This window comes from Lutra lutra, chromosome 16 (assembly GCF_902655055.1).
Source record: "Lutra lutra chromosome 16, mLutLut1.2, whole genome shotgun sequence".
Taxonomy (NCBI): domain Eukaryota; kingdom Metazoa; phylum Chordata; class Mammalia; order Carnivora; family Mustelidae; genus Lutra; species Lutra lutra.
Window position 1 is genome coordinate 40,545,008 of NC_062293.1, and position 14,636 is coordinate 40,559,643.

Consider the following 14,636-nt stretch of genomic DNA (forward strand, 5'->3'; position numbering starts at 1 on the left):
ATTAAGAGCCTTGGGGATGGGGTCCGGTGTCCCTGGAAGCCTGGGACTCGCCCAAGGCCATGGGGTCTCCTCACTACCTTGGGGAAGTTTACCCCTGCGGATTCGTGGCCCACCTGCTTACCTGCCACAACACCAGCCACGTAGACAAGCCCAATACGGGTTGCTCCGTGCACCATCTCCAAGGGCACCCCCACGAGGAGCTGCAGCACCACGTTGAGTCCCAGGTGTTCTATCCTATATAGAAAGACCACACTCCATCATTCATTCATTCATTCATTCAACAAACACCATATGCCGAGACGCAGGGAATCCAGCAATGAGTTATACCTGCTTTGAGGAGCTCATGGTCTGGGTTGGGGAGGGCGGGGGCAGGAATTACAGAGCAGACAGTCCATCTTAGAAAGATCACACCTTGCCGGCTGCCTGGGACAGGAACGGTGCAGGGCCTTGACAGTGTTTGGCAGTGTGTGCACCTGCCACAGTGTAGCGGGGGGCTAACCATGGGGAAGATCCGACAAATCCCTTGGTTGACACATGAGAAGTCAAGACTCAGAGTGGTGCACTGCCTGGCTTCAAGTCACACAGCCCAGGTTCCTGATGTGCAGAATCTGCTCCACTCCCCAGGCCACAAGGCTGCCTTGGCTCACCGGTATATATGTAAGAGATACTGGTATTTAAAGAGAAAGACGTTTTCAGGGGCGCCTGGATGGCTCAGTGGATTAAGGTCTGCCTTCAGCTCAGGTCATGATCCCAGGGTCCTGGGATCCAGCCCCATATCCGGCTCCCTGCACAGCAAGGAGTCTACTTATCTCTCTCCCTTTGCCCCTCCCCCTGCCTGTGCTCTCTCTCAAATAAAGTCTTAAAAAAAAAAAAGACATTTTCAGAACAAACGTAAGCATTAGTGATATCTCTTAGAACTTAATTCTTGGGGCGCCTGGGTGGCTCAGTGGGTTAAAGCCTCTGCCTTCGGCTCAGGTCGTGATCCCGGAGTCCTGGGATCGAGCCCCGCATCAGGCTCTCTGCTCAGCAGGGAGCCTGCTTCCTCCTCTCTCTCTGCCTGCCTCTGCCTACTTGTGATCTCTCTCTCTGTCAAATAAATAAAATGTTTAAAAAAAAAAAAGAACTTAATTTTTTTTTTAAGATTTTATTTTTATTTATTTATTTAACAGACAGAGATCACAAGTAGGCATAGAGGCAGGCGGAGAGAGAGAGAGGAGGAAGGAGGCTCCCCACTAAGCAGAGAGCCCGACGTGGGGCTTGATCCCAGGACCCGGGATCACGACTCAAGTTGAAGGCAGAGACCTTAACCCACTGAGCCACCCACGCGCCCCAGAACTTAATTCTTTTTAAAAAGATTTTATTTATTTATTTGACAGAGAGAGAAAGAGAGAGAGGGAGCGAGCACAAGCAGGGGAGCAGGAGAAGCAAGCCCAATGCAGGGCTCCATCCCAGGACCCTGGGATCATGACCTGATTTGAAGGCAGCCGTTTAACCGACTGAACCACCCAGGTGCCCCTAGAACTTAATAATTCAAAATTATCCCTAAAGATCTCATAGGGGAAGCTTCTCCCTTTTGGTGTGAGAAGGGACCCAACCTACTCCCAAAATCCCAGGGCTGGCTTTTCTTTCTTTCTTTCTTTTTTTTTTTTTTTTTTTTTTTTTTTTAAGATTTCATTTGTTTATTTGACAGAGACAGTGAATAAGGGAACACAAACAGGGGGGCAGGTGGAGAGGGAGACGCAGGCTCCCTACTGAACAGGGACCTGGATGCAGGGGTTTGAACCCAGGACACTGGGATCGTGACCTGAGCGGAAGACAGATGCTTAACAACTGGGCCACCAAGGTGCCCCAGGGCTGGCTTTTCTTATTCTGGGAATACTTCCCTTTTTATGCTATCATACACCTGTGACCAGCTCTTGTTGCTAAATGGTATCTAGTTGAGTGCACCTGTTACTAGGAAAAACTGTAACATTACTATCTATACATCACATATGTGCTTTTAGGTTTACCGAACACTTTAACATACATTATCTCATTTAAACTGTGCCCACAGCATCTGCATGGTCAAGCTATAGGGTAACAGAGCTCACCATGGGACAACCCTGGCCTGGGTCACAGCCCCAATCCTGGTCTGCAGGGGCCAAATGCTGTGCCACTCTCCTGCCCAGGAGAGAGCCTGCAAGGTAGCTCAGACAGATGGGGCTCTGTCCAAAACTCCCACTGTGCCTGGAGTCTTCTAGTCATACTGACTGCGCCCGCCAAATGGTTAGAAGCATCAGACAAATGCACTGGAAAGGAGCCAGGTGGTAGCATCAGACCCAGTCCTTGGTTCACAGACGAGAGCCAGAGACAAGGAGATGCCAGGTGAGAGGGATCCAGAGCTCCTGCCTCCCAAGCTGAACTCCTTCCCCTCTACCGCACTGATTTCTGGATTCACCAGTCCAGAGTGTGTCCTCCTCCCCGATCACAGGTCACCTTGCTGGGCTCGCCACACATGCTGGCCAACCATCCCTACCTCCCATCAGCTGCAGCACCATCCAAGAGGACCCCCTCAAAATCACACACCAGGAGACTCCTCCCAGGGCTGCCTTAGGCAGGCACTGCCCCAGCAGAAGCACCAGCCAGAAAAAGGCCACCTCTTTGGGCCTCAGCTAAGAGCCTCTGTGCTCTGTCCACTTTGGCCTCTAGGCTTTCGTCTCCCAGAGGCAGGGGATAGCCAAGGAGGCTCTGGAGGTCTTCTGCCTGCTTCTTTCTCACCGCAAAGGCTCAGGGAAGGCCAGAGGGCAGTTTTGGAAACAAGACAGGCAGTTCCATCCCATGGGCAGTAGAGGCTGGGAAGCCTGGTCAGGGAAGCCCCCCCACCCCCACCCCACCCCAAGCCAATTCCTTGGTTCACAAGAAGGCCAATGCCAGATGAACCCCCCTCCTTCTGCTCCTCAGTCCTGTGACAGCAAAGCTGGGACACGGTAGGCAAAGTGTCAGCCTGCATGGATCATCCCCTCTCTCAGCTCGGAGTGGAAATATCCACCGCTAACCACTGACATCCCTCCTCACCCCAAAACCCCTCAACTGGGGCTTGGCACCTGTGCTGTTTTGGAAGCTCGGCAAGAGGGGAGGCTCACAGCGTGGCTCCCTCTTGGCCATTGTGGGTCTTTCTGCTAGGGAATGGGAATGATAGAGCCACAGAGACCAGAGTGATCCTCTTCCCATTTCCAACCCCAGGGACAGGTACCCCCAGAGCTTTTCCCAGGTGAACGGTGAGCCCTTTTGCTTCTCTCTGGAGAGGCTGTAGAAGACACCACAAAGGTCTGGGGACTCTGCTTTCCCACCTCAGCGCTTTTACGGTGCAAAAACAGTCTCCCGCCAAGACTGTGTTCTTCAGGGGCCTGGGACCCAGGTGGCCACCTGGCCAGACAGTAGATCCTTCTCATGGGGCCATACAGTAGATCCTTCTCATAGGCACCCATGAGAACTGACTGTATGCCAGACCGCAAAGAGGCCACAGATCTGTCAACAGAAACTACCAGTATTCCTCAAAAAAAAAAAGACTCTCATCAACTATGGAGACCACCTTGAGAGAAAGGCGCTCTCAAGAAATCTATCCTTCATTTCACTTATGGAGGCACACACGCAGAGAGACACACACACACACATACCACACAGAGTCTGCAGACAACGGACTCGGTTGCTAACTGCACTTCCCTTTTTGCCTTGGCTGCTAGGAAGCTCAGAACAAAAGTAGAACCTACATTTATGCTGCTCTCACCATGGGCTTAAACTGAGCGTCATCCATCTATTTCCCCTTTCCCATACTCTGTCAATAATTAACTCCTCTGTTTTGGTATTAGGTAAGTTTCAAGGAGCTACCTCAAGTGCTGAGTCCAGGAAGACAAAAATAAATGAAAACACGTGTTTCAGTCCAGGCTCTCTGCCCCTCCTACTTTCCCACAGGGATGCTGACGAGGGCAAAACAAGATGGGCACTCACCCCGCATGCATGAAGATGTAGGTCAGGTAGCGCCAGGCCTGCGCGCGGAGCTGCGGGTGATAAACCAGTGAGTTCTTCAGGTATCGCGGATGGGTCACCTGCAGCACGAACTGATCCAGCGACACTCCATTGTAGAGGAAAAAGGCAACCTGGATGAAAACACAGGATGACGAGGGCCTGTCACTACACGAAAGGCAGCCCGCCTGCCCCTCTGGCACTAACACTCAGAATCCCTACCAGCAGTTGGCCCCTTTCCTCCTCTGAGGACAAGGGACGCCCACATGGCCAAGACCCAGCCTCCCTTTCTACCACCTCTCCCCTCCACTTCTCTTTTTTTTTTTTTTTTAAAGATTTTATTTATTTATTTGACAGAGAGCACAAGCTGGTAAAGGCAGAGGGAGAAGCAGTATTCCTGCTGAGCCCGATGTGGGGCTTGATCCCAGGACCCCAGGATCATGACCTGAGCCAATGCAGGCACTTAACTGACTAAGCCACCCAGGTGCCCCTCTGTTTGATTATTTTGTATTAAATGGTCACAACATGGTCCCATGGGCTCTGCCCACACCTCCTTGGTTCTAGCCAGGAAGGGTTCAGAGGGATTTAAACTAACTGCTGGGGGGCGCCGGGGTGGCTCAGTCGGTTGAGCGTCAGACTCTTGGTTTCAGCTCAGGTCATGGTCTCATGGTATGGGATTGGGCCCCATGTCAGGCTCTGTGCTCAGCGGGGAGTCTGCCTCAGATTCTCTGTCTTTGCTCTCCCTTGCTCTCAAATAAATAAATACCTTTTAAAAAATATTTTATTTATTTATTTGACAGAGAGAGAGAGACAGCCAGAGAGGGAACACAAGCAGGGGGAGTGGGAGAGGGAGAAGCAGGCTTCCCGCTGAGCAGGGAACTGGACATGGGACTCAATCCCAGGACCCCGGGATCATGACCTGAGCCAAAGGCAGGTGCTCAATGACTTAGCCACCCAGGAGCCCCAAATAAATAAAATCTTAAAAAAAAAAATCTAATTGCAGTAATAATTGATGTACCAATCTGTGGGAGGAGGAAATTCCACATAAGTAGATTTTTTTAAACTGTGGCAAAAATACACGTAAGATAAAATTTGCCATCTTCATCAGTTTTAAGCGTACAGCGCAGTGGCATTCAATATATTTACACCGTTGTGCAACTGTCGCTGCCACCAGCCACGGGAGTCTCCTCATCTTATAAAACTGAAATTCTGTCTCCGTTACACGCCAACTCCCCACTCCCCTTTCCCCCAGCCCTGGCAACCGCCATTCTCCTTCCTATCTCTATGAACTTGACTCCCCTGGGCACCCCATCTAAGAGGACTCATCCAGGAGCCGTCTTTTCATGGCTGGCTTACTCCATTTAGCATCATGTCTTCAAGGTCCACTCCTGTTATAGCACGTGTCCGAATTCCTTCCTTTTTAAGGCTGAATAGTATCCCACTGAATTCCATTCCACAGTCTGTCACCCATTTATCCATTCATTCAACATCTGGGTTGTTTCCACATTTTAGCTATTACAAATAATGCTGCCATGGACATGGGCATACCAGTATCTCTCTGTGTCCCTGATTTTGATTTTTTTGGGGTATCTACCCAGAAGGGAGGTTGCTGGCTCACATGATGGTTCTGTGTAATTTTCTGAGGAACCTCCACACTGTTTCCAGTAATGGCTGCGCCATTTTGCACTCCCACCCACAGTGCCCCAGGGTTCCCGTCTCTGCCTCGTCACCAACGCTCCACATGAACTGATTCGGCAGGTGACTGAGGCATCCTTGTTTACCCCTAAAAGTGTATTTATTTCTTTTCTAAAATGCATCATTTGGGAGCACCTAAGTGGCTCAGTCACTTAAGCAGCCAACTCTTGATTTCAGCTCTGGTCATGGTCTCAGGGTCGTGAGATTGAGGCCGGCATTGGGCTCTGCGCTCAGCCTGGAGTCTGCTTGGTGTTCTCTCTCTCTCCCCCTCTGCCTCTTCCCCTATTCTCTCTCTCCCAACCAAATAAATAAAATCTTAAAAAATAAAAATAAATCTGAGAAACAAACTGAGGGTTTTGGAGGGGAGGGGTGTGAGGGGGTTGGGTGAGCCTGGTGGTGAGTATTAAGGAGGGCACGTATTGCATGGAGCACTGGGAGTGATGCATAAACAATGAATTTTGGAACACTGAGGAAAAAAATAAAATTTAATTTAAAATAAATAAATAAACAAAATAAAAATTTAAAAATAACATGCATCATTCAGGGGGGCCTGTCTCAGTTGGAAGAACACATGACTCTTGATGTCAAGGCTGTGAGTTCGAGCCCCGTGTCAGGTGTAGAGATTACTTAAACTTTTTAAAAAATAATAAAATAGGGGCGCCTGGGTGGCTCAGTCATTAAGCATCTGGCTTCGCCTCGGGTCATGAATCTGGGGTCCTGGGATGGAGCCCCGCATCGGGCTCCCTGCTCAGTGGAAAGCCTGCTTCTCCCTCTCCCACTCCCCCGCTTGTGTTCCCTCTGTCAAATAAATACATAAAATCAGAAAAAAAAAAAAAAAACGAAAGTAGTAAAATAAGACAAAATGCATCATCCATGTCCCTGTGTTCCTCCTCACAGGGTCTGCATGCTCCTCTAAAGCCGTCTCAAGTATTAATGTGGGCTGTGGGAGTGAAGTCTTCTCCAGCAACTTCCCCTACAGTCAACGGCCCCAGATTCCTGTTTCTTTAAGACTCAGGTCTGCTGCTACATTTTTCGTTCTCTCCTGTATTGCCAGGTTGTCAGCAGGTTATTAACCAGGTTCTTACTCCCTGCTGCTGGCTAGTCGTGAGCCCCTTAGTAACTTCCTACTGTGTCCCTTCCAGCCTCTGTTATGGAACCAGAAAACCAAGTTCCTAGAACTGCATGTAAAACAAAAGCATTGGGCTTTAGTACAAGTACTTGGAAATAGTTATTTCCGTATTATCTTCCAGATGGGTGGTTTGAATTTACATGGCTGAAGTTTCTGGAAATTTGAAACCAATCTGGACACTCAATCTGGCCTCTCTGGATGACCTTGGATAAGTTATTTGAAATCTCTGGTCCTTGGTCTCCTCATCTGGAAATGGGGATGCCAACGCCTACCCTTCCAGGGTGGTTGTGAGGTTTGAATGGGGTAAAGCACACAGAGAGCCAGCCGGGTGCCCGTCACACATGCAGCAAATGAAGCTATAATTAGTGTGGGGTTCGGGCCCCCCAGCAGGACTCCCCTGGGTTCTCCGGGGGAACTGCTCTGTCCATCTTTCACAATGCGGGTGGCCTGGCAACAAATACAGCTCCCGAGGCAGCTCATTATTATTGGTCCTCAAATAGAACTTAATAAATAGACCAACACAGAAAGCATTTGAAGAACGATTCCAAGAATATCTCAGAAAAATTGCATCTTCAACATGGACTCCAGTGAAGCCATAACAACAAACGGAGGCGCGCGGGGATACAGACCAACTAGTCTGATTTAGGAAAAAAGAAGGAGGATGCCACGGGGCTTAAGGATCCGCATTCGGCATCAACTTTACAAGAACATATGCGTTGGGGGGGTGGTAATTAAGCCCATGGCTCTGGAAGAGAAACCTTTGCAGACTACAGCGCGTCGTTCAGGACCTGGGGCTGGGGGCCCACAGGGTTCTAGGCTGAACAGCGGGAAGAATTCAGAGTTTCTCACACTTGGGCATGGATTCAGAAAGTCCTCTGTTCAGATTCTGCTGCAGAAGCAGAAGACGTTTAGAATAACAATAGGTATAGAGGATTCCCGAAGGGGAGAATGTTCTTTCAAAATATGTGAAGTCCACATCTACCTGTTCATAAACAACCCCTCCCATGTGCATTTGTAATGTTTTTGGGTTCCGAAGGCACCACCAGCCACTCTGGCTCGAGACGGAGGAGTCCTATGGGAGAAGGGCACGTCTGGTTACCCCTACTTTACAGGTGGGAGATGGAGTCCCGGGGGAGCAAAGAACTTGGCTGCGTTACCCACTCAGGGAGGAGCTAAAATAACTTGGTTTTTAAGGACTTAGGCTGGCTAACTACCCCCGAGTCAACAAACTTATTACACAGCCTGTGTTGCCTCGCTTAAGGTAGAGGTGGAAATATGGGGATTTTGCTGTGGGGAGGCTCGCTTGGTAATAATCTTCGGGATGTCCCTTGTGGTCCAAGGGTTGGAGCCACACTTGCAGGCACTGTCATGGGGCCTGGCTGGCAAACGGCAATGGATCCTCAGCCACTGGGAGAAGATGCTGCCCTTCCCCCCGACCCCCCCACCCAGGGTCTCCAAGAGCCTCCTGCTCCCCCTCCCGCCCACCCCCCCGCTTCAGGCCAAGGCTGAGCAGCGCCCTCCCCCCTCCTACCTCCCCCATCCAAGTCCTTGCCTCCAGCAATGTGACGGTGATCATGAACCAGGGTGGGGGGCAGCAGGTGTAACTGTCGTAGTACCACTTCCGGTCTATCTCCCGGGGCAGGGTCTCGTAGGCCACGTGGCGGATCAGCCGCTGGGAGAGGTTCAGCCCCTTCTCCTCCAGGAGAGCTTTGCTGCAGAGCCTGCGGTTCCCCTGCAGGATGGCCTGGCGGAAGCTGTTGGACCGCTTGTTGCTCATCTGTGCGGGACACACGGTGGGGCGAAGGGTCAGAATGGAGGTCTCAGCGGGGCCCTGAGCCGCTTCCCTGGCCAGCACATTCCTTGGGCCTACCAGGCCTCATCCCGCCTCCCCCCGTCTTCTGTAATAGCAAGAAACCGTATTCACTGAGCTCTTCTACGGCCGAGATGGTTCTAAGCTCTTCCCGTGTGCTGGGCTCACTGGATAGTCTTAACTAGCCTACCTGTTAGACGAGGACTAGGAATAACCCCCTTCTACTAAATCACGGAGTTTTAAGAATCCACCACATTCAAACCCAGTAAGGCTCCAGAACCTATAGTCATGTTCGACGTTCCTTCTCTCCATGCACCTATCCGTCAGCGTCCATCACAACTTATGGGGCAATGACTAAGTGTCAGCACATTGCCAGCACAAGGGATGCACCCTCAAGACAAGTAAGCAAGCAGCAATCGTGGTTCCCAGTGAAGGCTGCTGAGGGAGCAAGCAGGCGGAAGCCCAGCAGGGTCCTGTGGTGGTGATCAGGGAGGGCTTCCTGGAGGAGGTGGTAACTGAGTGAGAACGGAAGGACACCCTCCCTTGGGAAGAGGTGAGCAGACCTTGGTTAGATGGGCGAGTTTGTAGAGAGGTCTCTAGAACTAGATTCCAAAGCTGTGCTTGTGGGAGGCCATCACTCCCAAGGGCCTTTTAAGGGGCCTGTAATGCCTGGCAAGACCAGAACTGGTTCTAGAACCTTGTCTGTGGACCAGTCCTACCCCCTACAGCCTAAAGCTGCCATGATGAATCCGCACTGGAGTCCTGGATGCCTCACTCTGTGGCCATCCTAACTCCCAGAGACCAAGTGGCCAGTTCTGCTGCCTTCCAGCCTCCCAGGACCTCTGTCGCCTCACACCTGCCCTCTACGACCACGCTCTAGACCCTTCTTATGGGGAGACAGAGCTCTCCCAGCCCCAGAGCCACAGGGCTGCCTGGGGAGCTAAGGTGGAGACTATCAACATAATCCTGGGGCTGTGGCCTTAGCAGGGGACATTTGGCTAAACCTAATGACAGAAGCCCAGAGAGGGCTGGCCGGATGAACTAGGCCAGACCAAGGCACAGGGGTATGAAGCTGTATCAGGAGGGAGTCGCTAGAGAGGGTCTGTGTTCAGAGCAGGCCAGTTGAAATCAGCCTCTGTCTTTAGTCCCCTTTCTTTTTTCCTTAGTTCTATAGTTTTTCACCTTCAAAATCCGGCTAAAGGCTCAGCCCCTCCATAGGCCTTCCCAGATGAACCCCTTCCATTGATCCCTATTCTCATCCTCTCCATGCCTACAAAGCTCGGATCTGATTCTTGGTGGTGCAGAAGGTGTTCTAGAAACACCGGCAGGCCTTGGGCCTCCATGTTCACTCACTGCAAGCTCAAGACAGGATCACGTTGTCAAAGTTATCTTTTCCCTTTTTTACAAATTTTTTAAAATTTATTTTTAGAGATTTTTAAATTTATTTTTAGAGAAAGAGAGTGCACAGGGAGTAGGGACAAAGGGGGAGAGAGAGAGAGAATCCTAAGCAGGTTCCACGTTCAGGGCGGAGCCCGACACGGGGCTCAAACTCAAACTCCTCTCTCCCAGTCCCGGAATAAGCACAGCCTACTCACAACACAGCTCTGGCCACACCCTGAAGACTGACGCCAGGGGCGGGCTTGCCTCGAGGACAGAGAAGCAATGTGCAGACGAACAACCACCATTCGCCTACAGCCTGATGTCCCTAGAACTGAGCTGAGTCTCGGGCCTCCTGGGGCTTACAAGGAGAGGCAAATGCTAGTTATTTGGTGCATAACACTATCCTCACATTATAAAGATGGGGACTAGGGGCACTAGCTGGCTCAGTCAGAAGAGCACGCAACTCTTGATCTTGGGGTCATGAGTTCGAGCCCCACACTGGGCACAAAGATTACTTAAGTAAATAAACTTAAAAAAAATACAAAATAAAGATAGGGACGAAAGTTTGGAGAAGGTGAGCAACTTTCTCAAGGACCCAAAGAGTCAGGCTTCAATTCCAGATACATCTGATTCCAGAGCCCATGCCAGCCTGAAGGGTACTCTTGTACCATGAGATAAGGGAATCTTCTCTTGCAGGTGGATGCACCCATTATAGGCTTTGGTGAAAAAAGCCCAGGCCAGATTTCAGACCCCATTCATCTTACTGGCATGCTTCCTTGCATAGTACACAACCTACACACCTATACATGACAACCTTGGCCACCCAGCTATAATACAATGTGGTCTGTGCTCTAAGAGAGGCCTGGGAAAAGCACTGTGGGGGTTCAGGATAAGGCTGGTTCATTGGGTCTGGGTTGGGTTGGGGAAGGGCTCACAAAGGATGCAGGGGAGTTCACCTGGGGGAAGAACATTAGAGATAACAAAATCTTTCAAATACTCCATCTTATTTAATCCTTGGGACAACTCTGAAGAGGGATTCCTTTGGCTTCATTTTACAAATGAGAAAACCCTCAGGAGATCTTTCTCTGTGAAAGGCAAAGGTAAAGGGACTCAGGTCTACTTGACTCCAGCCCCTAGGCACTCTGCCTTCCTGAGAGCTTCCCTCCTGGAGGGCTCCTCCTTAGACCTAGTCTGCAGGACAGCCCTCCTCACGTGAATCCAGGCTCTGGCTTGCTGTTCCAGCTTACAACAAGAATACAGACATTCTGACAGGAAAAAGCCATTCACTGGTGGAGTTCACACAGGAGACCCCATAGACCCGCAGCTAGACAGAAGTATCTCACTGGCCCAGCAAAGCCCTCATTCTGCCCTGACCCTGAGCGGGGCAGGCCCAGGGCATGCTGGGCTATGGATGAGCTGATGCAGGCTCAAACCTGTGACCTGGTCTTTGGTGGCACTGCTAGGCTCCAAGTCACAGGGCTCACTTCCACTGCCCCTCCTCCCATGAACCCTGACTGTCCCCACTCCCCCATTTAGCTCAGCTCTGTCCCCCTACCTTCCAGGAGATCCGCTCTCTGGGTCCACTCTGAACAGCAGATTTCTTCACCCCTAATAGTGCTACAGCTGCTCCCTGAAATCATGCTAACCTCTGGGCAAAGGCAGGCTTCCCTCAAGAGGCAATGAGAACCGTTCCAAAGCCTGGACACCCAGATCAGAGAGCTCACTTGGCACTTGGCCGCCCCCATTACCAGTCTCTTTGAATTCCAGGAGCCTGGGAAACCTCACACAGATCATTTTACTCTTGCTCCTCCATGGGTGACAAGAAAAGGAGTGACTATCTCTGCTTCGCCACCAGGGAAACCGAGGGGAATCGTCTGGCCATGAATTCATCCTGCTGGATCATTTAGCTTCTACTCATGTCCCATGCATACCTGGTGGGATGCTTCCTGCTGAACCCCACCGAACCCCACCCCAACCCCTCCACAGTGGCCCCCATGACAGCACAGCAGTAACCCCCCAGTGAGGAGGAAATCCCTGCTCCAAGACCCTGGACCCCTGGGCAGGGTTCACAGGCCTCCTGTCTTCAGCCCCTCCGACTACCCAGGACATCAGCCAGCAGGTCTGAGGAGCTCTTCACCCATGTCCCCAGTGCTCCCAGCATCCACCTCCAGCTCCCCTCCTTCCCACCTCCTACTCCCAGCCTTCCCTCTCCGGGGAACTGACCCTACCCCCGGCTCCACGGATGGGAACTGATGGGCCTGAGTCAACCAACACATCCCACCAGACACAAATTAACCCAAGGGGAGGGAGGAAATCCCAGACTTTGTGTGGGGACTACCACAGAGGAGACCCAATCTCTTCCCCAGCATGGTGAGGCCCAAGGTTGTAAGGGCTGGAACAGCTGCAGCCACTTTGCTGCCACATGGGGGAGTCTGGAGGTGTCAGGGGCTTTGGATACATGCTGACACTGCAGAAGGCAGAACCAAGAGACACAGAGAAACCAGCTCCTCGTTGATGCCCTTTCACCTTCTGAAGCCTGGACATTTTCAACGCTGCGCACCAACAGATCCCATTAATTCTGTAAAAAGGTCTTCTTAGCCGTAACCCCCGAAGAGGCTCCTTCCCAGCGGTGAAGGCCCCAGGGTGCTCACCAGGTTGACAAAATCCTGGTAGCAGATCTGCCCATCTGCATGGCTGTCGGCGAGAGCCAGGAGCACCTCCCTTTTGTGCGGGTCGAGCTTGGAGCTGTGGCTCTCCAGGAGGCTCCGGAACTTGCCTGTGCTGATGTAGCCTGTGTTCCCAGGGTCAAACTGAGGGAGAAGCACAGACAGCAGTGGGGTCAGTGGGGCCCTGCAGGTGTCCCGTCTCCATCACCACACATTGGCTCCTGTCCCCAACCCTTCTGCCAACAGAGGCCTAGGCTGAGTCTGCGATGTATCCAAGGCCCCCATGGAAGAACCCGCATAGGGCATGGACAACCACTTAAAGAACGAGAAGGCCCTGGAGCCCTTTGAGATCACCCAAGCCAACCACCTTGTGCCTAGATAGGGAAACTGAGCCTCAGAGAGGTTAAGCTCTCTCCTGTCCACCTCTAGTCCTAACCCTGGACAAGAGGAAGAGCAGGAAGGAAAAGGCAGTGAGGGGAGGAAGATGAGGAACTGCCGGGGCACGGCCCAGAGGAGCCCAGTGGGGGTTGCTGAGGCCCCAGGGCTCCAGGGATCAGGGGCCCAGCCTTGCAAATCTGGCCACGCATGGCTGCTGGCACCTCTCACACCCACACTCGCATGTACCCACAGCCATGCACACGGGCCTGGGTGGGGCTCCCCAGAAACACTGTGCAGCTTTGCATATCTGCGTCCCTCTGCCCAGGGGCCCCTTGCCAACCTCGTCTCCCGGGGAGACTCTGACTCACCCTGTCCAGCAACTCTGTACAGTCTTGGGACTCCCCAGGACAGAGGCTGCCCTGGCTGCTCTCTGCTGTGCGTCGGGCAGACCTCTGGCCACCAGCCTGCCCAGCCCTCTGATCTCCTACCTGGGGCTCCTCCCTGGGCTGCCAAGTCTCAGGTGCCAGTGGCATGGCGGACCCCAGGATTTAGCAGGAGCCTGGCACAACTGGCATTCTGTAAACCTTTCCTGGGCAGATAGATACATGGTGGGTACTGGGACCAACAGAAGGATACCAATCTTCCAGTGAAAGTACCATCGGTTCAAGTAGAAAAGGATCTCATTCCTCTCTCCCAGAGAAGCTCCCAGACTTCCCGTACCTCTTCCGCAGCCCCTTCTTCCACACAGAGCTCCCCCAACCCAGGATCTGCCCTGCCGCCAGCACACACCCTGCTAGAAAGTGACGAGAACCATCTCTCGCCAATGTTGGCAGCTGTCCTGTTCACCATGTGCCTCCCCACACGAAGGTGCCAAGCCCACAGACACCTTGGTGGGCGGCTGAGGTTTGAAAAGGCCAACAGAGGCCATGGATGTCCTTGTGGCCAGGACAGGGGGGACCCAGATGAGCAAGCCCACATTTCCCCCCTTTTCTAGAGAAGGTCAATGGAGACTATTTTAGGAAGGCTGATTCAGTGTGTAGTACCTCTAAGACAACCCAAGAGAAATAGCCAAGAGTCACAAGTCTTGGGCTGTTTAAATTCTTCCCAGAACTCAAGGAGGGAAGCCATCCCAAAAGAGGCTTTTTTAAAAACATGTGTCCCCACCCTCCATTCCAAATACCAGGTTCCAGGGTTGACACCCATTTGATTCATACCACTGAGTACTTCAGGAAACTCAGCAACTCCCTGCACCATAAAGATCTTTAAGAATAAAAATTTGCTGGGGGCGCCTGGGTGGCTCTGTCGTTAGCATCTGCCTTCGGCTCAGGTCATGGTCCCTGGATCCTGGGATCGAGCCCCGCATCGGGCTCCCTTTTCAGCGGGGAGCCAGCTTCTCCCTCTCCCACTCCCTGTGCTTGTGTTCCCTCTCTTGCTGTGTCTCTCTCTGTCAATAAATAAATAAAATCTTAAAAAAAAAAAGGAATAAAAATTTGCTATTTTCATGGGGCCAAACACCTCTCTAAGTACTTTCTGTCTGTAATTTCTTTGACCCCCAACAACAACTTCATGAGGCAGG

General features: G+C 51.8%; 1 protein-coding gene across 3 annotated transcripts in view; it reads right to left on the reverse strand.

Annotated features, from left to right (window-relative positions):
* Positions 1–14,636, reverse strand: part of RHBDL3 (rhomboid like 3) — a 50,259-nt gene that overhangs the window by 20,716 nt on the left and 14,907 nt on the right. For 2 of the 3 annotated variants that reach the window (XM_047709179.1, XM_047709178.1), the window contains 4 exons: positions 12,668–12,826; positions 8,379–8,603; positions 3,988–4,136; positions 122–234 (listed from right to left, as the gene is read on the reverse strand). In XM_047709179.1, the coding sequence (XP_047565135.1) occupies positions 122–234; positions 3,988–4,136; positions 8,379–8,603; positions 12,668–12,826 (646 nt within the window). The remainder of the gene's footprint in view (positions 1–121; positions 235–3,987; positions 4,137–8,378; positions 8,604–12,667; positions 12,827–14,636) is intronic. The other variant, XM_047709180.1, reaches the window with a different exon arrangement.